The sequence below is a fragment of the Zootoca vivipara genome, chromosome 7 (genome assembly GCF_963506605.1).
Source record: "Zootoca vivipara chromosome 7, rZooViv1.1, whole genome shotgun sequence".
Taxonomy (NCBI): Eukaryota; Metazoa; Chordata; class Lepidosauria; order Squamata; family Lacertidae; genus Zootoca; species Zootoca vivipara.
Window position 1 is genome coordinate 20,067,532 of NC_083282.1, and position 24,142 is coordinate 20,091,673.

The window sequence follows — 24,142 nt, forward strand, 5'->3', positions numbered from 1 at the left end:
CTTAACAGCTAAATCCAGTTGGTGCTATGTAAATACATTTTGCTCCTATAAAAGTTTTACAAGAGCCAAATGTGAAAAACACCCTTTTATCTAGTCAATAGGGAATTCTTTCTACAGTATTCCATCTCTTCCCTCACCAAGTGCTCTGACAACCGTCTAAAGCAGATTTAAGATTGGGGAGGAAAATTTGGCAACCCCCCTCCCATTCAGCTGGCAGATTCTTTTCCATTAATACAAAGTCACCATTGGATACTACACCTTATCGAATACGTTTACCTCTTCCTGGTGTCTCATACAAAGTACAGGTTGGTGATGCCTTTAAGTAGTAAAGAATATCTGTGAGTACATAGAAGAAGCAGAGTTACCATGAGAAAGGTATACGCTCATCTACACACATGGCATATAGTCTTGTTTCAAGTAATTTGTTTTTTTTAAAAATCACTAAAATATTCAACTTTATTAACAGTGTATTTACATATTTTTTCCAGCTTTTAGTCAACCGTGGTGCATTAAAAAAGCTAAGCAATAACCACAGTACAAGATGAAAACATTTTGAACTATACAATACTTTATACACGTTTTATACAAAGGAACACTTAAATAATACAACCGGACACAAAAATATACATTTTTTAGAGAAATTCACATCAGTAATTGTATAAAGCTCTCTCCTGTACTGTGGTCCTGAAACGGCAGGACTAATCCTTGGCTCTGAAGTGTTACTTGTGACAGTCCTGAAAGGCCACTATAGCACAAGGTTTGCCACCTCTATTACTAGGCAGGGCTACTTACCAATCGCCACTCTCTCTCTCTCTCTCTGCAGACTTCATTCACAAATAACAACAGAGCCAGAGAAGGCAGATCAACTGCCATTTGGCTTTAGCTCTGTACTTAAAAAGCTACCGTCGCTGACCAGTAACAGAAGTGGCAATCCAGTATAGACCACACCAACATCTTCAAGGCTATCAGCTTAGAGTTGAGTTTGTGTGTTCAAGTGTTGAGGTCCTTATGCAAAACATCCAAAGCATAGTGGTATCAAATTGTATTTAGGAAGGTAGAGTTCTGGAGCCAGTAATAAAATCTTTTAGGCTCACGCTACCCACTAGTTTTAAGTACTACATACTGATATATACTTAATTAAAAGAATGAAATAATTAGCAGAATAATGCACTTAAAGGAGTGTGTACTGTTCAGGATGTGTGTTCAACACATGATTGTGTTAGTAAAAATAAGGAAAGCCTGCCAGACACTGATTTGCCAGTCCAAAGTCAACCCAGTTCACTTTTCTGCATTTAGTGCATCTGCATTAAGGCTTTGAATTTGTCTGACCCAAGATTTTACTGTTAAAATAAATGGGTACCCAAGTCCTGCTAGTATGTCTCATTGAGACCAACATGAAGAGAATAAAGCTTAACACCTTCCAGAAACTGATGCAAGAACACATGCCGATACCTTGAATATATATAATTTAGTTTCAAAATTAAGATGTAAAGATTTAATAAGTTTTTTTTCACTAGGACATTATGGCAAAAAATCCTAGAGGGTTAAAAAAAAAATCAAAAATCAAATAATTTAAGTTGTAACTTCTTTGGAGGGTTTTCCACTTCCTGTTTGTGGTTCTTACAATTTTCATGCAAAGAGATAAAATTTCTTAAGACCACCTTAAGAAACGACACTTTCAATGGAAATGGAATGTGCATCCAGAACTGTAGGTGGGGGGGGGGAGTAAGAAACTCGCTCTAGGAGTCCTCGAGTTTTGTTGTCATACATTTGTGTCTTGTAATAAAGGTTCCTTGGCCTCTCCAGGGGCCTGTGGACTGTGCGGGTGACCGTGGCCACCGCAGTGCTTTTTCCAGTTGCTTGACCGACCATTTAAGTTGGTGTGTTCAGGAATAAACAAGGCAACAAGCAGAGCCAGTAATACAGAGCATGCTCCAAATAGGAATGGGGGACCAGGAATGATGGAGTTCTGCAAGGAAAAGCACAAGAGAAGTTTACAAAAAGAAACCACCACTTTTAGCTTGAATTGTGTTTCCCCTTTAGATTATTTTACGCCAGATGTTAGCGCAGCAAAGACTGGACACTGCGCCAACAGAGTTGCAGAAGTTTCTTTCCCACCCTTCCTCCCGCTAACCTAAAAGATTAGAGGGCACTGGACTTTGAGCCACTAAACGCAAACAATAACCTATCATCCCACCCCCGGCTGTGTGACATATTTAAAACCAAACTACAGAACTGCTCCAGATGCTGGAGAATGCCAAACACAACAGGTAATCCCACGTATGTCATTCAAAGTAGAGATGATGGCTACTCTATGCATTATTATTATTATTATTATTATTATTATTATTATTATTATTACTACTACTACTACTACTATTACTATTACTGCACCAATCATTGGACTTGCAAGAATAAAATGTCAACATAGTAGTTTGCTGGTAAAATACAAAATCTTTGTTGGCAAAATTCTGGATTTACACTTGAATGCCATTTCCAAATGAAGTGTGCATTTATCAATCAGAAATCGGTCTTAAGCTGCATATGGGTTTTCCTCAGATACTGCAAAACGACTGTGCACTTGCAGCCTCACTCCGCTTTCCAACAGCCAAAACTGCAGCAGGCAAGGTACGACACAGTGAACAAAATAAAATGATTTTCCAGCTGTGGACAGATCTGAAGTATTATTTTTTTAACTTGAGAATGGTGAAACAAATAACCTTCAGTATTTCCATGCAGTGATGAATTGATATATTAAGCAAATCTGAGGATCAGATATTCTAAGCCAAGTACATTCTAAATCATATCAGATACTCTAAGCCAGGTACATGGTGCGTTCTAAATGTTGTGGACTCCCAACTCCCATCAGTCCAGTCAGCATGAATGATGGACAGGAATGACACCTGTATCGTACCACACAGGCTACCCATTCTGTAAGCTTGGTACTCACAACCAATGCCATCATGTACCAGAGAAGATACCTTTTAGATGCAGGCATCCCCAAACTCGGCCCTCCAGCTGTTTTGGGACTACAATTCCCATCATCCCTGACCAATGGTCCTCTTAGGGATGGTGAGAGTTGTAGTCCCAAAACAGCTGGAGGGCTGAGTTTGGGGATGCCTGTTTTAGAGCAACCTTCACAAATTCTGTTTCTGAAATGACTCTTTAGGACAAGTCACACATTAAGCAAAGTCCACCACCACATATACACCTAAGAGGTACTTGTATGCAAGCAGTGAAGTGTTTGCCCCTCTCTGTTGAAATATACAGAAACGCTTAAGACAATACCTGCTGTGAATGGTGCTGTGTGGCTACATTGTCTCCCAGATCATTCTGAGTCACTGGAATTTCATTCAATTCTACATGGAAAATGTAGAATATAAAACCATAAAGTGCTGGTCCCAAGCCATTGCAAAGGCCTCTTATTCCTGTTATCATTCCTTGTACGACACCTAGAGAACAACAAAAGAATCAGGCTACAGGCTAACAGTTTTCTATACTAGGGCCACTATAAAAAAAAGATACTGTGTGCTCAACAAATATTTGCCTGCCTTATCTGGGAACTGTCTCCCCACAGTCCCGAGATTGCTAAAAACATTTTGATCACTTTTTACTAGTACTCAGTGTGCTTCTAAAAAACCAAAGCCATTCATTGGTTCCGAGAATTTTCCACTTCACATGTCTTGTCTTATGAAGTACCTACCCTGTTGATCAGCATCAGCAGTTCGCGAAACAAGTGCACTGACGGCTGGAAACGTGATGCTAGACATGGCAGCAACAGCCCCTGCTGCCCACATCATCCTGGAAAAAAGTTGAAATTGGAATGGATAAATTTGTCAAGGTATAATTCAATACTGTGGCCGTTTAACTGTGGTGTGAAACTACTAGTACATTTGCAAACTAAGGGTCCTGCATGGTTTCAAACTAGACGGGCAACTGCGTGTTTAGATTCCTGCATTGCAGGTGGTTGGACTAGATCAGGGGTCGGCAAGGTTTTCTGGCCATGGGCCGGATCATTCCCATGGACGATCGTCCGTGGGCCAGACATGCACGGACATGTGCAGCGCGATGCCGGAAATTGCGTCTGTGCATGTCCGCGGCGCCGCAAATCGCGTCTGTGCATGCCCAGAAGCCGAAAATCGTGCCTGTGCAGAAGCGATTTTCGGCATCTGAGCATGCGCAGACACGGTTTCTGGTATCTGCGCATGTGCAGATGCCATTTCTGGCACCACTCAGCGAGTCCCCACTCTGTGCTGCGCCGGTTTAGCTCAGCGCCTGGTGGACTTGCCAAGCAGGCAGCTCGGTGAGCAGGCAGCTCGTGGGCCGGTTAAATGGCCTCCGTAGGCCGGATCCAGTCCATGGGCCGGAGGTTGCCGACCTCTGGACTAGATGATCCTTGGAATCCCTTCCAACTCTACAATTCTATGGTTCTATACCTTCTTTTGTTCTGTCTTGAATTGTCCAACCTTCAGCTTTAGTGCATGGCTACGGGTTCTAGCATTACGATATGATTTAATCAGATGCAACCCATGCAATTGGATGGGTGTACTCAGATTTAACCATTGTATATCACCCTAAATGTGTAGCTCGGAACAGAAGTGTTATGACAACCATCATTGCGCATCTTTAGTACATACACTTTCCAATACAATGAATGAAAGCAAAAAGAATGAATGAGTCACATGGCATATAATTTAAGGAGTCTTCTAAATTAAGAACAGGATTCTGCCAATAAATAAACAAAAAGGCAACAGACTGAAAAAGTTACTTACCAAGGTTCTGAGCCAAAGCCATACCACGCAAGCTGCAGTATTTGAAATCCCAGGCCCAACAGGATGGTGTTTTTGTTTCCAATTGACCTCATAAGTAAACTCAAAACTATTGTCTGAGGGGAGAAAAATGCCAATATTTTAGTTAATGCAGTATATGGTGATTGGAAACACCCAGGACACTTTAGAGATTTAAAAAAGCATTAGCTACAGAAAACCCTGGGTTTGTTCTCAGTGACCCATGCATCTGATTTGTACAAAGCTAGAGACTGGGAACATGATTTTTGGGGGAGGGGGCGGCAAGCAGAGAATCAAAGTAACAACTATTGTTCTAACATGAAAATTTTAGTGTCTTACTTAGCTAATTCACCAGTGACAGCCCAACCACCTCTGTTCTTGAAGATATTCTGCTAAGAGAACCTCTACAGCAAACCATGATTGTCAGTTATAGTTACCTGGGCAACAATGGAGAGAATCCCAAGGACTGCTATAAATGCTGCAACACTTTCTGGTGAAAATCTCATTATCTAAAGGATAAATAAAAATCATTGGATCATTTTTACGTTAAACATAGATGAGCATGTCAAAGTGTGCTCAGTTCACATAACGTTACCTATCTAACTAAAATCTTTTATTTAATAAAATACTGAATATAGCTAGCCAACTCAATTTCAAGGCAGGACAATTTTTTAAAATGTCCCTACAATGGTACAGAGGCCTGAGTTTCAGCCAGTTCTTCGGCAGAAAGTGAATGTGCTTTTAAGCAATGCAAATGATTCCACGCAGCACAGAATAAAAAGTGACTTGCCCCTTTCAGGCAAAGTTGCAAAGTCCTAGCAAATGAATCTACAGTGGTGCCTCGCTAGACGAAATTAATTCGTTCCAGGACTCAATTCGTCCTACGAAAATTTCGTCTAGCGAGGCACCGTTTCCCATAGGCATGCATTAAAAGTCAATTAATGCGTTCCTATGGGCTCAGGGGGAACTGGTGGCGGCGGCGACACTTGTTCTCTTGGCTCGGGGAAGGCAGGCAGGCGCTTCCCCGAGCCAAGAGAGCAAGCGCCGCTGCTGCCAACAACAGAGCCGGATCGGACCAAGCTTCAGAAGCTTCGTTGGATCTGGCTCTGTTGGGCGGGGTGGGGGAAAGGCGAAGGAACGACTCTGCGCCTTTCCCCCACCTCTGCCAAGCCCCATGCCGGCGAGAAGCGGCGGCGGGGGAAGACGTTCCCCCGCCGCTGCATCTTGCCTGCCTCCCCCGACATGGAGCGCGGCTTCGGACACCTCCGAAACCGCGCTCCATGCCGGCTGTGCGCGGCAAGACGCGGTGGCAGGGGAGGCTTTTTCGGCGAAGGCAAGCGGGGGACACCTACCTAGCCCGCCCCCTTGCCTTCGCTAAGAAAGCACCACCTCGGCGAAGACAAGCGGGCGGACACCTAGTTCCTCCCCCGCTAGTTCCTCTTTGTGTTCCGCTGGTCTCTGCCGGGGCAGAGACCAGCGGAACACAAAGGGGAACCAGCTGCAGCAGGGAAAGAAGGCAAAGGGAGATCAGCTGAGAGGCGGTGACAGCTGTCAGCGCCTCTCAGCTGAGCTTCCTTTGCCTTCTTCCCTTGCTACAGCTGGTTCCCCTTTCGCTAGATGAATGCCCTGATTTTCTGATCGGAGGTTTTTATGGCCAGGCTTCGCAAGACAAAGCTGTGGCCATAGAAAATCTCGTCGTATAGCGAGGCAACCTCCGATCAGAAAATCCTTTCATTAAGCGGAATTTTCGTCTAGCAGGGCATTCGTCTAGCGAGGCACCACTGTATTAACAAATCGTTCTGGCTTCATCACCCCTCATTTCTGTCAATTAATATTCCACAATCAAAATAATTAGGCAAATGCTTACTTGTCTGAGGTACAAGAAAAAGCTGGAATACTGTCCTGCCTCAGGGAGGTATGAGAGAAAGACTGTTATGCAGATTAGCAGCACTATGGAATCCTGACCAACTTTCTTCAATGACTAGAACAAGGGGAGGAAAGGAAAATGGTCAAGTATCATTTATAGAACCCATGTGATATAGTGGTTAGAGTGTTGGACTAGGACCTGGGAAAGGAGGGTTCAAATCCCCACTTGGCCATGAAGGCCACTGGGAGACCTTGAGCCAGTCACTGCCTCTCAGCCTCACCTATCTCACAGGGTTGTTGCGGGGTTTAAAGGAGAATGGGGGAGGGGAGAAGTATGCATGCCACTTTGAGCTCCTTGGGAGAAAAAGATGGGGTTTAAGTGCAATAAAATCCTGGGTGGGCCATTAGGGTAGGGAATGTGTGCATCCCCCAACCCAGCTATATTTTCCCTCTCTTCAGGAATTCTCCAGGACACAGTAAGGTTTTGAAGGGCTATATACCCATCAAAGCTAAATCCTCCCCAATCACAGACATATATAGTCTGAAGCAAAGAAAGGGATTTTCAGAAATCGGTTTGTTACTTTCATGTCTCCATTCTGGACCTTCATAAAAAGCAAGGAGGCCAGCTAGGACTGAGCTTTTCTCCTGCAGCTGAATTTCTGTCCCTGCCCATTTAATAAATGGACAGAATTCAGTCCTGGTGTAGCCATTTCAGCTGGGACATACAGAACCATCCCTTACCCGTTCATTCCTCTCCTGGAGTTCAAGGATATGCTCATGTTGAGGCCCAAGTTCTTTTGAGTCCTGACACTGCCCCAAATATTTTAACAGTAGTTAGTGAGCCTGTTACACTTGGCTGGGAACTTCCATATACAGTTGAACCTTGGATCCTGAATGCCTTGCAAGTCGAACGTTTTGGCTCCCAAATGCCGCAAACCAGGAAGTGACTGTTCTGGTTTGTGAACTATTTTTGGAAGCCGAGCATTCAGTGGGGCTTCCACAGCTTCCGATTGGCTGCAGGAGCTTCCTGAAACCAATCAGAAGCTGTGCTTTGCTTTCCGAATGTTTTGGAAGTCGAATGGACTTCCGGAACGGATTCCATTTGACTTCCAAGGTATGACTGTAGTTTCTTAAGGCAGTTGGGGACAGCTAACTGGCTAAAGAAGAATCCTGCCTAGACCTCTGGATAGAGAGATTCAGTAAGCAAAGTTATATGGATATATAGACCAGCCAGGCATCTAGCCACAGACCAAGTGTGTTCACATGTTTTGAAATTGTGCAACCCCAGAGCCTTCTAAAACATTAGCTAAGCAACCAATCGCAAAAAGCAGTGGGGTGAAATTCCGGTACAGACATGCTAAACAAAACATTTACTGTTACACATTAATAAAATCTCCAGAGTTTCAAGGCATACCACAGTACCCTCTGTACCAAACGTTTAAATACATTATTACCGCAAATGGGTCAGCTTGTTCCCAAGAAATGGGTGCTCCCCACGACGCAGGCCTCATCTTTTCTGGCAATGATTCAGGTACAGCAACAAGGATAAAGCAAATATCCAACAATGCAATAGCTGTAGCTAGGACCACAACCAGGCTGTCTCCGTACACACGACCAAGGTAGGCACCAATGGCAGGACTGGTAACTAAACTCGCAGCAAAAGTTGCCGAAACCTATGAATGATAACAGGGATAATATTTTCGGTGAGTAACCACTTCCTCTCTTTCTAATGCCAAGGAGGATTCAAGAAAGTTGACAGAGAAATGGAAAGCATTTAACACATAACATCACCATAAGTTTTGGTAATTTATAGACTTAATGATCATGATTTTCCTATAGCAACTGTTGAATGTTAGGTAACCGAAGAATGACTTCAGGTTATTAGTAAGAGTAGCAATAGATAGTTCTTTCGCAATACAAACGAAGTAAAGATTCTTCTGATAAATAGGAAAGGAAGCCAGCACTGTAGGATGCTAAACCAAGAAGAACCCAATTAGGTGCTTGTACTTCCTGTAACGTGTTACAACTCACATTAAAAGAATTCTAATTACTAGTGACTGTTGTGTTTAAAACATTCAGATAAACTACACACATACCAAGCCATACGCCATGCTCCTTTCATGTTCTTGGGTTATATCTGCTACATAAGCAAACACCACTGAAAAGGTCACTGCAAAGACTCCAGAGACAGATATAACAGCAAAGTACCACCTAGGAACAAAAACACACATAGTAAGAGCAAAACTAAAAGGGATAGTTTCTTAAAGGTAGTTGCAATTGACAAGAAAAATCCTAACCCGGACTGCAGAAATACAGCCAAATTTTCAAATAAATTTTCAAATAGAGGACCACTGAGTAAAAGGCAGCATTTTTCGGCCAACCTTTCCACAATATATTAAATTTTAAAAGCTTTCATATTTATTTTATTTATTCAAAGTATTTATAAACTGTTGCTAAGCCCATACAATGCACACAGAAAGAAAAACATGGGTTATGTTAAGCACATTGAATAGGTGCATTTGGCATACTTTGTCAGAGTGAACGTCCTTGAGCCATAAAAAGTGAATATTTCAGCAGAAAAGGAGAAGCAAAAAATGACATATAACTGGCCATTCCAGAGAGACGCTCTATGCCAAAAACCGTATAGGACTCATTCTTGTCTAAAAACCTGAGGAACAAGAAGTCCCATGAACCAAATCTCTGCTTCAATAAAGCCTAGGGACTGCAGGAAAGCCTAAAGCATACCAAGAGGCAATGTTGATCTCCAGCACTGCCTGAGAGCAAAACAAGTCGAGCAGCCAAGGACTGCTTGTCTATGTCATTCACAATGCGTTCATTGGTGAGTGAGCTGGCACTCTGCTAACAAGCACCAACTAGCCTTGCACAAAACACAGTTCAAGTTTTGACATTTTGTCTTCTTCTTTGGTGATCGCTCGTAGCTGAGTAAGATTGTCTTCCATAAACACCATTTTAACAATGAGTCCGTAAGTGACTGTGGAGGCCAATTCTGGATCCACACGTCCTTCCACAGTGAGGACATTGGGTTCCGGGCGGGAGTCAATCACAATGTGGATTTGCCAAGCGTGCCTTCCTTATAATGAAAACCAAGCACACAAGACTAACATGACAGGTGTATACAGGCAAACTTTAAAAGGGGACACTAACCATGGACTGATCTTCATTAGTGGAATTGGTGCACAGGTAAAAAATACTGTTAGCAGCAGGAAGGATTTTCGGCCCCAAACGTCAGACAGAGCCCCGATCAGAGGGGCGCTCAGGAAAGACAGTAAGCCCTAGGAAGTAAAAATAAATGCTAAAGTGAAGGACAGTGCACACACTGAAGGCAAAAAGAAGAAGTGAAAGGTTTAACACCCTGATACATTCATTTAAAGCAGTGCTTCCCAAACTTAGGTCTCCAGCTGCTTTTCGACTACAATTCCCATCACCCCTGACCACTGGTCTTGCTAGCTAGGGATGATGGGAGTTGTAGTCTGAAAAAAACCCACGTTTAGGAAACACTGATCTAAAGCCTTTTTAAAAGAAATACATTCATCTAAAGCCTACTTTTAAACAAAAAGATAATCTGCCCCTTCCTTGAAACGACTCGCTACTCTACAACAAGCAGATTCAGTTAATAGGATGCATATGACACAAAGTGCAGGATAGGGCTCATATGGATGCCTCTTAGCCCACCAAAAGCATAGGTAGCCCTGCAGTACGCCTTCCAGTTTTGGAGGTCGGCATTGCAAAAGCCTTTTTCTGTGATATAAAGCAGGCTCATACACTAGGTGAGAACAAATCACCTGCAGATAACCAGGCAGGAAAAAACTGTTTGGCCCTCAGCATGTTCCAAATAAATACTCGCTCAAAAATTTATGTTATCTGAGTGGCTCACAAAAATGATTAAAAATGCATTACAAACTTGTTCTTTTTGATAAAGAAAACAGGAATCATAAAACTGAGAAGCATATATTAAACACACACAAGTTGTTTAAAAGGCCTGGGTTAATAACACGTCTTCACTTCAAGATTGAACTAGAACATTAGGAATGCCTGCCACTACAGGAATTTAGTAGCACCGTATCTTGAACCAAAGGCTATGATTTTCCTAGAGTTTTGAGGGGATTCTTAGAGGAATGATATGAAATATGTAGAGGGAACAAAGAATTACGGTAAATGCAGTCTAACTTTTGTCTTATCGTGTTTGATCTCACCCTTAATTCACAACATCAGGTATAATCCTGAACTTGAATAGAACAAGGTGGAATAACTGAACCATTCAGATCTAATTTGAAGGCATTTGATTTATGAATGAATCATACACCTCAATAGAAAACATTTAAAAACTGGGCTGGTCTTACCTTTACACCTTGGATTAGGCCATTCATTAAAAATGTATGTTTGGGGAAGGTTTCGTGCAAAACCTGTGAAACAATTATGCATGTGACATATTAATGAAGGGCACCCAAGAGTATGAATACTCTAAGCACAAACAAGTTTCAAAGTCCTTAGCCTCCATTACCACCACCACAGTTTACTGAGACAGAATCACTTCCCTTCATAGCAGAAAATGCTCAATTCTGCCAATACTGCAAAAAGCTTATCAACATTTGTTACGTACATTGGATTTTTCTAAGAAAAAATGGAGAGGGAGAAGAAGAATGACATTCTACAACTAAGGGCCTGCAATACCTACAGCGTTATGATGTGATACAACTGTATCATTCAACATGGGAACTGTTTCTACCATAAAGAACATTGCAACTGCTGATGTATCCATGCCCACATTCATCAGAAATCCCAGTGTGGCATGGTGTTACTTGGCAGTGCAGCAATACTACCACCAGTAGCTTCCTTTTGCCCTGACTCTTGAGATACTATGCCTCTTTTTTTAAAGAGACAGCTTCTAGATTTCTGCATATGTGAATTCAGATAATGCAGACACACTCATATTTTACTTTTTTTACTCATATTTTACTGTAGTGTATCAAACTACTATAAAATGTGATTATGACTTTCTTAAGTCTCTAATTATATGAAGGAAAATAAATATCTAATGTATCAAAAGGAAAAAAAATATGATTACTCTGAAGAAACATGAACATCATGAACATCAAAGGAAACCATAGCATCATATGGTGGAAAAGAATTATGTGGTATTAAATTGTAACTAATTTTGTTATTCCAAATATTATTTTTTAAAAATGCTTATCTCTCTTTAAATCTGCCTGTTTGCTGGTTGTTTAATTTGGTCATTTGGAATTAATTTGGTCATTTGGAAAAATTCCCATATATTTTGTCCATTCTTTGAAAGATTGAAATATTTTTCCTTTCCAGGGTTGGACAATGCATAAACTTGCCAGATGCTAACAGACTGGCAAGCTAACTGCACTTCTATAAGTACTACTTCTGAGTTTAGTATACATAGAAGAGCAGTTTAGGAGTATTTGAAATATTATATCTGATAATTTCATATATCATGTTTAACACCAATTTCTATTTCCATTTTTACACAATTCAAAAAAGTGCAAGTAACCAGTCAAAGGTTTTAGACAGCTAGTATAAATTATTCTAGTGCCAAGTGCAGTTTTTTCCGTCATTACATAACAGCACACAATAAGCTACAATGACCATGCAAACACAGGAACATTGATGGGCAGCAATTTGTTTACTACCTCCATTATCATATTTGCATACACTGCACTGTTTGCAGTTGTTTGCTTTTTCTGCATATAGAATTTGGAATTCTGCTCACATTTATATCATGAGGCACTGAGAAGGAAAGTTTGACTCTTACTGAGGGGTGAGCTTGGAGAAAAGAAGTCTGAAGAGAGAGAAGGCATGGATAGTGTGCATGCTGCAGAGTTAGAACTGGCGAAGGAATCTTTAGGAAGACCTTTGCCTGAAGATATTACAAAATTAAAAGCCACCTATCCACATGCAAGCCAGACGTTGCTAGCATGTTTCTGGCCAAGACAGATTCACACTGCATCAAAAAAGGGGAAAGTGAAAGAAATCGGAGCAGAGCTGCCCTAGGAAATTCTAAATGGGTGTGTGTTTTGGAATTGAATTTACAGAAACACAGCCTCTGCTGGATTGTTTTAGGCTTTCCATGCTTCAGAAAGTTAGCAGTGAAATAGTGCAATTACTTCCTCCTCTTATTACAAAGCTAAAATTGTACAGTATATTCAAAGAGTGTTTATTTTTACCTTTCAAACGCAAGACAAGCCAGTTTACTTGGATTACATGAATATTTAACTGAGAACAGAACATTTACTTGAGAACAAATATCCCAGTCACACTATGTCCCTTGAACACAAACCGCCCCATTTCAGTTACATATTACCATCGATAACAGCATTTTGCCAGATACAGAAATAGCAATAAACCACAACAGAACACTTAAGAATATATTCAGAATTTGCTTTTAGCATGCATTAAGTCATCTTAATGTCTGCTTAAGGGGAATGGCTCTCTCATACAGCCATACACATAACCGGCTAGTCATGCCAAGACTGAACACATTTATCTGATAGCAAGCATAACTGTTTACTCTGTTGTGTATTTCCAAATAATCATGCACTGTTTTATGCATGATACAGATGCACAATTCCTAACTTCCTAAACTGCAGTTTAGCAGCAATAATGAGTAACCCATCTCACTCCTCCTCCTAAATATTTGCTTGCTGATTCAATCAAATCTCAGCTATTCCAAAGCAGGGAACTGTGATTTAATGTCAGTTTACTAACCAGCTTTAAGCACCAAGGAAGAGTAACACTGTAATAAAAAAAATCACTTACCACTAAGGTAGGTGCTGTCAGAAGCCCCCATGCAAAGAATTCCAAAAATATTACTATCACAGCATGATAGACACTAGGTGAGCCTATTCCTTGAGGCTGAAAGAAAGAAATATAATTGTTACTACATATAGCCCAACCAGTCACATATAATTTCCTCACTAGCAAACAATAGGGAAGAGGTGGTTAACTGTGGCCTCAGATGCTGCTGAACTTTAACTCTCATCAGCCCCAGCCAGCAGTACCAATGGTTAGGGAAGATAAGACTTGCAGTTCAACAGCATACAGAGAGGCACTCCTGCAACAGGGGATGAAAACAAATGTTACAACTCAAGGGAATGAAAGACACCCAAGCTGCATTCAGACATAATGGCAAATTACAGTTTGCAGTTGTATGCATGTATAGAACTTATGTCTCAGGTATTCTACCCACCCACCTGACCAGGAGAGATTTATAAAGTGACCTTGCTTGTTGACAAGATAAAAGTTTGTCACATTCATGCACAATGACAAATTTGGGTTTGGCCAATTATAGTTTGTTCTTAAAGCAGGAACAAAATGTATGTTAGGATCCTTGATTAAGGGCAAATTAAGGACAGGTATTCAGACAAAATGGAAAACCGATTGCTTGCTGGCTAACAGGAAGCAACTTTAGGAAACCCCTGTGTGTGAGTGGAGAAAGTGCATGAGCCCAAGACTCAAGTCTCCATGTGCATGTAATGGAAAAACCATAGTCTGAATGCATCAAACTATTCATACAATTTTTCAGTAAGCATTTCCATTTCCATTATGAAAATCTATTTTGACTCTTCTATGATTCCACTATAGGTTTGAATACTGGTCCTCTATTCTCTCAGGTCAAGTGACATTCATTACAATGGTGCATGCTCCAGTTACCTACTGTATTCTTACATTACTAGATCGGTGTTTCCCCAATAAATCCTCTCAACTTAAAAGTGTGCTACTTTTTCTTTTGCAAAGAATTTGCATACCTTCACGCAAAACCCACTATCCATGAAAATGTATCAATGACAAAGTAACATGCAGCCACAGTATTGCTTGGACAAATCAAAATGAGAGTATCCAAGTTTTCAAGTGTGACCATTAATTGCATAAATGTATTGGAAAACTGCCATAGCCCTTTGCTAAAATGGATGTTAAGGTTAAATGCCTTACTGTAGCAAAAACTCTTCAATATAGAATATACTACAGGTATGCCAGCAGCTTATTGTTGGGCACTACACCCAGAGACAATCATGTAGTGGCCTCATTTTGGTTCTCTTGCTTACTATATCTCTCCCAATAACTCTGCATGAGACCACATTTAATTGGGATTACAAGTGCAAAACATGTTTGAGGGCACGGAAAGGCTGATGCTACAAACCTTAACTGCCACAGGAATTCAATTACTCCTCATACAGAATTAAGCCAAGAATGAGTACAAATGTCACAGGACAGTTTACACCTTTGTACTACACACAAAACCAAAAAGGAATATTTTAGTGTGGCACTGCTTTTTTTTGTTTTGGTCCCAAACTGAGTTGAATTTTGAATCAAAACTCATGCATGGAAAAACAGTACCCTGCCAAGAGTTGTAACTGCCAGAATGCTTCAATATTTCTCCAGAGGAGCTCCTGGCACTGATGCACCTACGCTTGCATTCTTTCTGTGACTACAGAAAGCTGGGGGAGGCGGAAGAAATGTAACTGGAGAGTTTGACAGTCTTGTTCATCAAGCTAAGATAGATTATCACCTGGCTGGGAGGCAGAAAAAGTCTGCATGCCTCTGCCACCACTTGCCAGCTGCAATGTGAGAGAGAATGGAGGAAAGTTAACCATTTCTCCATCTTTTACTGAGCTCCAAACACGATCTCTAACTTTCATATTGTTTCATCTCTCTCTCTCTCTCTCTCTCTCTCTCTCTCTCTCTCTCTCTCACACACACACACACACACACACACAAACAAACAATAACGTCCTATTTAGCAGCTTTACTTATTTGCAAAAAGATTCACTTTCCCTCCCAATCTTTCAGCCAATTAGAAGGGGAGTAGCTGGTTGCTTCAGTTTCTGATTCCCCATTTTTCTTCTTTTCTTCTCTCTCCTCTCTTTAACTTTGGGTTTCATTTGGTACCTTGAGTTTATCTTGTTCATAAAGGTAAAGGTAAAGGGGCCCCTGACCATCAGGTCCAGTCGTGTCCGACTCTGGGGTTGTGGCGCTCATCTCGCTCTATAGGCCGAGGGAGCCGGCGTTTGTCCGCAGACAGCTTCCGGGTCATGTGGCCAGCATGACAAAGCCGCTTCTGGTGAACCAGAGCAACACACGGAAACGCCATTTACCTTCCCGCCGGAGCGGTCCCTATTTATCTACTTGCACTTTGATGTGCTTTCAAACTGTTAGGTGGGCAGGAGCTGGGACCGAGCAACGGGAGCTCACCCCGTTGCAGGGATTCGAACCGCCAACCTTCTGATCAGCAAGCCCTAGACCTAGACTCTGTGGTTTAACCCAAAGCACCACCTTGTTCATAACCACCACTTAGCCGCCCTGAGCCCGGTTTTGACTGGGGAGGGCGGGGTATAAATAAAATATTATTATTATTATTATTATTATTATTATTATTATTATTATTATTATACCAGAAATCAACCATAGAATAGATCAAGTTACATTCCTTCACACTGGCTATCTCCCACTCACCCAAAATAGGGGCATGTTTAGAGGAAATGTTTTTGGTCAGACACCAAAGCCACCCCAAGAAAATTGACACCTAAAAATTGACACACACACACACACACACAGAAAGTGGCAGCACCCAGGGTGGTGTGACATTTCCTTACATAAAATTGTTATGGCTCCTGCACCTGTACACTGCATCTTTTCTGGCATAGTGACACATCGATAGCACTCAGACCAGCAGCAGCCAACTCAAGCTGATACGCTTTCCCAACCAAGCCAACAGAGGGGAGGATTTCATCTGCAGCTCCCCTCAGGATTTCATCCTTTTCCCAAAAGGACATGATGGAACAGTGGCAGATGGAGGGGAAAGGGAAGGTATAAACAGGAGCAGTGCCTCAATTCCCAGTAATTACTCATAACAGACTTAGAAAAAAGTTAAGAATCTCCTGCAAAGGATTAAAACATGGATTGCAGAAAACTTTTAAAAAACAACAGTACTCAAGCTGCAGTAGCACCACACAACTTCACATTTCTAAAATTCTAGAGCACTTTCAAATACAATCAAATTCTTAACCACATCCTGCCACACCCAAGAGCTGTACAGTATAGCATGCTTCCTTAAAATGGTGGTATGAACAAACAGAGCCGGAATTGACTGAATATTACAAATGGGGAAGTACAACAAAGATGAATGGCACTGAATTAATGTTACTTCCTTTTTTCGGGGGCAGTATTCCTTTCTTTACTTAAACTTTTCTGCACTGACATTTTCTTGAGTAGTGTTAGCTCACATTATAGAACAGGAAAATTAGACAGAACTTTCTGTCACTTATGTACGTTTTCCTCCAGAAACATATTTTATAGTTTTTAGCGACGCTTGAATATATCCTCACAGAAGCATTCATTTATAAGAGCATCTGACTGACCACACTGCTTTTATATGTAGATACAAAAGTCAGCTATGTTTACAAGCAATTCTGCAACTTTTCATGAAGGCACCCGGGTATTAAATACGCAGCTGAAGACCACAGAGCACCAAACACATGGTAACTACTATACCATTATGTACAATCAGCACAGAAGGGCAATTACATGCTTCCCTTGGGGGTGTAAAGTAGTAACAGCACCTCCTCATTCTCCACAACAATCTTACTCTGGACTGGAACACAACAGCACTCCTTATCCAAGGGGAAAATGCACTGTGAGGGAAGCAATATTGTTTTTCCTGCATATGAATACTGTACATGAAGTTGCCTTAGAGCAGTGTTTCTCAACCTTGGGTCCCCAGATGTTATTGGCCTACAACTCCCACCACCCCCAACCTCTGCTCCTGCTAGCTAGGGATGATGGGAGTTGTAGTCCAACAACAGCTGGGGACCCAAGGTTGAGAAACACTGCCTTAGAGTGATATGTGTTTTAAACCATGATTTGCCATGTGTGCACTGATCATGCTCACTTTGCTCCTCTCCCTACTTGCACTGGAGAGAAACAAACCATGAGCCCTGCCTTCATGTTCCATCTGAACCATGTTTTGGATTTACTCCAAACCACAGGGATAAGCCAAAGTTTGTTCTTCGCTTATCAGCCGTGTTTTTTGGAGCAAAACAAACCACCATCCCTGGTTCAGATGCAATTCTAACCCAGTATTTGTGGTTTGTAGAGAGCGTATAGCCTATGCATGTTAAGCCATGAGTCAAAACGTCAGTCTGTCTAGTTCAGCTTTCTCCAACCAGGTGTCCTCCAGATGTTTTAGATTATACAGTGGTACGTTGGTTGTTGAACTTAATCCGTTCCGGGAGTCCGTTTGATTCCCAGAATGGTTGGAAAACCAAGGCATGGCTTCCAATTGGCTGCAGGAGCTTCCTGCACTCAATTGGAACCCACATCAGATGTTCAGCTTCCAAAAAATGTTTGCAAACCGGAACACTCACTTCTGGGTTTGCAGTGTTCTGGAGCCAAAGTGTCCAAGTACCAAGGCGTTCAACAACCAAGGTACAACTTAAAGCCTCAGTCTTGTACGCTTCTTCCTACTCTCCTGTGTGGCCATTTCCTCTCTCCTTGGATTAATCCAAGAATAGAAGTAGGAAATTGTGGTGCGTGATGGAAGGGACCATGTCTCATGGACTGGTTGGATGCAAAGGAGTGGTAGGATGAACCAGCTGGGGAACTACCAAGGGAAAAAGGCTCAAAGCATGGTGGTGGTGGGACGACATGAGCGGTCAGAGGGAGGTGGTGTCAGGAACTGGAAATGGGGTTTAGTGAGCAGGGTGAGACTGTGGCAGAGAAAAGTCCAGAATCAGAGGCAGAAGGGTGGCCAGGAGGCAGAGATGAGGTGAAGAGTCACGGGTGTCTCCCCCTCCTGCTGCAACAAACTCCCCTCTTCGCCCAGACTTCCAGAACCAGATGAGGCATGAAAGAGGAAATACAAGCTGCACACAGGGGCAGTCTCCAATTGCTTGCAAGAGGCGCTGGAGAGAAGACATAGATGGCTGTGGGGAGGAAGGAACTTTTAGTCTCAGCAACTGATTTCATGAAGTAAGATGCTGTGCTGAAACCCCTCAGTCTGTGAAAATAGTGCTTTGCTTATAAACAGTTATCTCCAGTTTTGAATTGTGTGATTTACTGACTGCCTGGCTTTGCAGCAGAATGTGAGCCTGAAGGTTCAGATAATCTCTTCCGCCTAATGATCAAAAATGATTTGGTGATTCATGTGAACCACCACTACCAGTAGTTTACCAAAGTCTAAGGCAGAGGATTTTCCTGCCTCTGCTACCCAAGATTCTTTAAGTAGTGATTCAGAGGTCTGACTCGATCGCCAAGCTAGGGCATTTGCCTTGGGAAGTTGTGACAACCCTGCCTCATCTCTTGTAATAGGCAGTGCTGCAGGTGTCTCAGTTATCCCTTTAAGGATGAAAGAGGTGACTTTTCTGCAACAGTGTGCTTACTCTCCTGCTGGAGAAGAGCATTAGGTCACAATTGCAAACTCCTTTCTTAGCAATAAAAAGGCCACACAAGTACTGACGTATTACTGAAGCACTTTCAAGGATCAAGAGGAGTAATCCCCAGGACAACAAGCATTCCAAGTACATTAAATACCCAGATTTCTGGAGTAATTTATTAGGCACCCAATGTTTGAAGTTTCACATAAGTTTATGTTGCACTGGAAATTAGAAATCTGACCTGGAGTGTGAAAGTGACAACTAGGAAACTTAAAATATTTGTTTTCTAGTGTGGGCATTTGCAATAGTAATTTGACATAAAGGGTAGGAATTGAGCAGGAGCCGGAGGGAGAGGGAGATAAGTTTCACTGTAAGTTGTAAGAAGACATCCACTGAATCAAAGTCAGTGAGACGTCACCTATTAAATTGGAACTCAAGGCTACTAATAAGTATACATCCTTTCTCAACTTAGTTTCAACATAACTGTGAGGGACAGGGGATATCGCGAAGTCCCTCCCCTCCTGAGTTCCAGCCCATCCCCGAGCGCAGGGGAAAGCAGGGAGAGTTCCGACTCAAGTGGGGAAGCAGGAAGTGGTGTCCGAGGCTCAGGCAGGGTAGCGGAGCCATCGTCCCAGGTGGGACAGGAAGAGGGAAGCAAGGGGGGCAGACCCATTCCCCCAACTCCGGAATTGAGCAGAAAACGTAGGGGGAAGAGGCTGGGTCTCCCCAAGTTGTTATGTTGGAGAAAAACGCGCCAAACGCCATTCAGAGGTTCTGACTCAAGCGGATAAGATGTGTCTCTGTAAATAGTACTGCCTTTAGCACTGTAAATACGCAGCACCAATAAAAAGATAAAATGCAGAGCCATGTGGAGTCGTTACTCTGAAGTAGCCCACCCAGGCCACTGTGACAATAACCAACCTCAAAAAATGAAGCAGTCTCTCCTTGAAGGCACAAGCAGTCCACAGAGGGAGCCCCCAGAAAGTGAATAACTGTTTGATAAGTCAACACTCCATTCACAGTCTTCACTAACCTGGTGCCCTCCACAGGTTTGGGACATACAACTCCTGTGGCCAGGTGTAATCTAAAACATCTTGGGGAGGGACGGGAGACGACCAGGTTGGCAAAGGCCACTCTCTCAAAACTGCTATATACAGTGCAGCACAAGGCAACACACCACTTACTTAGCAATTTTAACAACAATTATGTAGGTGGTGTTAAACATTCAAGGGAGCAACTTTGTGCTTTAATAGCTTCTACTGTAACATGAATACAGTGTCCCCGCCTGTGTCCCTTTCCTGTTGATACAGCAGATCCCTCTCAATTAAAAAAAGCAAAACAACATTGGAAGAAGTTACCTGAACAAGAAAAATCAAGCTCTATAGACTGTGTGCCTTCCTAAGTAGAGAAATGGACAGAGCATTGAGAATCTGTGATCTCTGAACCACACACATTATCCACCTGAAATTAGTATCAATACAAGGGGCAACCATTTTGCGAGGAGGTTTCGTTTCTGACCCCCATGTGCGTCAGTGGAGCATGCATAAGTCCGCCCCATTTTCGGGCCCTTTCTGGGTCAGCAGCGACAAGCATGTGCGTGATTGCATGTCAATCCGACACACATAAAATAGTGGCTGCCTATAGTTTAAAAGTTGAGGCAAGCCTTCCAAACACACTGGAATAGACATGGCAATGTTAATCTATGTATTTTCAACCATTCTGTTTAAGATTCTAACTACCGTACTAGTACGGTTACAAGTATTATAACATGATCCAACCTGATGTAAGTAGCTGAACATCCCTGTTTCTAATGCAACCAGATTATTTCTTCAATGTGAAGAGTATATTGGGGTAAGCAGGATGAAGGAGGTGGGGCGGGGGAGAAGATATGGTCCTTTAAGCATAGTTTTTAAAAAAGACAGTGAATTTTACAAGTAAGTGAGGCTGCCACAGGTGCACTACTTACTTTAAGCACTATTATCAATGTAAGAGTAATCTTCTGAAAATATATAGGATATAAATAAAATGAACATGGCAATGGTGATAAGCTGAAAATACAGTTAACTGCAAGTAAGAATGCGATGTGGTATTTTTAAAAATATTGAAATGCTTTATCCTCAATAATTCTGCAATATTATTCCCCTTTTAAAAATGGGAAACTCAGAATTCATTTCAGAAAATGTATCTTCTAAGCTTTGTTCCTTCAGTGAAAACTGTCATTCATTTGAACCATCAGAAATAACTGTGTAAACAAGAAAAAAAGAAAAAAGAAATAAATGTGTAAATTGATAACACATGAGTTTGACTAACAGGATTATGGCATTCAGAACTCTGAGTCAAAGCTCTTCATTGCCAATTTGCACAAAACATTTTCCTGCACATGAAGAAACATGCATGACTTTCTCATGTGCTGAAGTGTGAAGAGCACACCTGCAAAACAAACAAACAAACCCAACAGCAGAATCCAGAATAGCTGCTCACACCAAGAGCAGCGACATGAAGAATGTAAACAGGAGGCCTGTCCCCAAAGACTCAGGTTCCCTGATGTGTGTGTCCCTAATCGGTCACAATACTTTGATGCATATCTATTCATGGTTCTACATGTTTTAATTTGAGATGTGTACTGTTCACATTTTATGCGTGAATTTTGGGAAACACTGGTACAACCACAGAATGTGTTAAATGTAAAACAACTCTGAATTCATGACTAAGCAGGAAAGTCAAGCCAAACTCAAATCAAACTTCAGTAAGCTATTATCAGTTCTCTGACATAACCTCTCTTTGCTCAAGCCCATAAACTATAGGTGGCTAATCTTTCCAGCCAGTTGCTGCTGGACTTCAACTCCCCCCATCCACAGTTACTTGTCATGCAGGCTAAGTTTTAAAAGCCTAACAACATTTAGGGGATCACAGGTTAGCCACCCCTAACTTAAATACATAACAAAAAACAGGCAAAGCTGGATTCCAACCACAGTGTTAAAAATGTAAAAATTACAAGCCTGACCAGTAGAGTACAAGAAGATAATTGTGCATCTAGTTACAGGTAAGGTAGCTGTGTTGGTCTGCTGTAGTCGAAACAAAATTTTAAAAATCCTTTCAGTAGCACCTTAGAGACCAACTAAGTTTGTCATTGGTATGAGCTTTTGTGTGCATACACACTTATTCAGATACCTGAAGAAGTATCTGAAGAAGTGTGCATGCACACGAAAGCTCATACCAATGACAAACTTAGTTGGTCTCTAAGGTGCTACTGGAAGGAATTGTGCCTCTGTTACTTCATGGCTCTAGAGAAGGAAACACAGTTAGTGTGTGTTCATGTGTCTATGACAAGATGATCTCCACACAGAAAATACACTTAAAGCATGAAGCTATCCATTGGCAAGAGATGCACATATGTAGTTAGCTCATAAACAGGGTGTGTGAAGGTGTGGGTGTGTGACATGCTGTAAATGGCAAAGCATAGAAATTAAAACTAAGTTCAGCAATTGAAGCCCCCTAGGCTAAAACTCTTGTTCAAACTGCCAATCCAAGCATAAGAGTGGATGCGCCAGCATACCATCTGGGGGACTGGCAAGACTGAAGTAGAAATACTAGTTGCCAAGAAAACGATCTATTACACCATCCTTGCAAAATTACAACTGCCTTTGAAAAGTGCTCTACATCTTGTGACAGAGAAAGCTGTATGGACATTAATTTTGTGCTCCCCTCCCCCCCCAAAAAAAGTTTCAGGGGTGAAAATTGAGACAAGCCTGTATACCGTGAAACATTCAAATCAAGATTACTTCCTGATCAGCACACACTGCTGAAACAGCCATACATTTAATATAGCGTCGTTGTACAGAGCAGGCATCCTACACTGGCTGAAGGTGATGCACAGGTGAAACCACAGCAGTTTCCTTTAACAAAAACACCTGGATATGCTAAATAGAATTTGCAATCTCCAGGTGGATCTTGTGAATCTTATGAATTCGAGCAGCTCAAGTGTCCATCACTATGGAAGCACAACAGGTCCGCCCAGAATAAAGCCAGTGATTTCTGCACCAGCCAGGAGATCTCCAAGAAAACATATGTTTGTGAATCAAAAGGAGGACCTGCCTTTTTCCTTCCACTCTTTCCAGTATAGTATATATATAGCATGTATACTGTATAGTATACTGTATATCTGTATCTATAAAGATTTCTGAATCAGAAGCCCCTCTAATGAGCAAAGAGAGAGGAAGCTGTGCTCCCCTCCCCCCATTCTCCCCACCTGAAATTCACCTTCCTCACAAGGCCTGATTACAAATTTTGTCCCTGAAGACACAGCTTTTAAGGAGCCTATTGTGTGACAAGCTGATTTAGTGTAACGGGAACCCCAAACCCACTCGGGACCAAAGGACGGCGGAAGGCAAACTCGCTCTCTAGGGAAAGTGTAGTCAACCAAGTTCCTTTCAAAAGCCACCCTTAAAAATTTCCCACGCAGAACCCAACCCACCCCCCACCCCCGGTCAAACGAAGCAGTTGACCCATTCCGCCTTCGGTTAAAGGCGACCCAAACTCGTTGGACGGGCAGACGGTGGCACCTGGGCCTGAAGCACGCGGGCCTGCCTGGTAGCGCGGGGGTCTAACGGGGCCCCAACCCCCAGCTCCGGTCCCCTCAGGGCTCCGCTCCCGTCAGAGCCGCCCACCCCTCACCGTGCCGCCGTCCTTAATGATGATCTTCTTGGCCAGCAGGATGCTGCGGTTGGCGGCCCTTTTCTTCTTCTTCCCCGCCTGGGTCATTTTACCATCGTCCTGGAGGGCCGAGGGAAGGGCGGGCTGGGCAGCGAGAGGGGCTCGGGGCGGAGGCGTCTCGTCTTCCTCTCCCGGCAGCGGCCGGGACCTCACTTCCTCCGCGCGGCGACAGCCTCCCTCTCAGGCACCCGCCGGCGCCGCCATCTTGGAGAGGGGAGGAGGCGCGGGGGGAGAGGGAGGGGAGGAGGGGAGGGCGGGGCGGAAGGGGAACAACAACGGCGGCGCCGGCAACAGAGACTCACATCACGCGATCACCCGATTGGTCAGGGTGCCCTGCACGTGAGCCCCGGGGTCCTCGTCCCT

At 42.6% G+C, this 24,142-nt stretch overlaps 1 protein-coding gene across 1 annotated transcript; it reads right to left on the reverse strand.

The window, feature by feature from the left end:
- Nucleotides 1-546: 546 nt before the first annotated feature.
- On the reverse strand, nt 547-24,010 carry MFSD14A (major facilitator superfamily domain containing 14A). Its single transcript, XM_035121507.2, has 12 exons — nt 23,741-24,010; nt 13,455-13,550; nt 11,015-11,077; nt 9,819-9,946; nt 8,750-8,864; nt 8,108-8,326; nt 6,655-6,768; nt 5,225-5,296; nt 4,773-4,885; nt 3,704-3,801; nt 3,289-3,452; nt 547-1,969 (listed from the first exon to the last, which is right to left on the reverse strand). The coding sequence occupies exons 1-12, from the start codon at nt 23,825-23,827 to the stop codon at nt 1,763-1,765; spliced, it is 1,476 nt and encodes a 491-aa protein (XP_034977398.2). The 5' UTR covers nt 23,828-24,010; the 3' UTR covers nt 547-1,762.
- Between the last annotated feature and the right edge of the window lie 132 nt (nt 24,011-24,142).

Coding starts and splice junctions, on each gene's coding strand:
- MFSD14A (XM_035121507.2), bottom strand. CDS start 23,827: ATGACCCAGGCGGGGAAGAAGAAGAAAAGGGCCGCCAACCGCAGCATC. Junction 3,802..4,772: donor GGCTTTGGCTCAGAACCTTG/GTAAGTAACTTT, acceptor ACTTTTTTCCAG/GATGATGTGGGCAGCAGGGG. Junction 3,453..3,703: donor TGCTGATGCTGATCAACAGG/GTAGGTACTTCA, acceptor GTTGTTCTCTAG/GTGTCGTACAAGGAATGATA.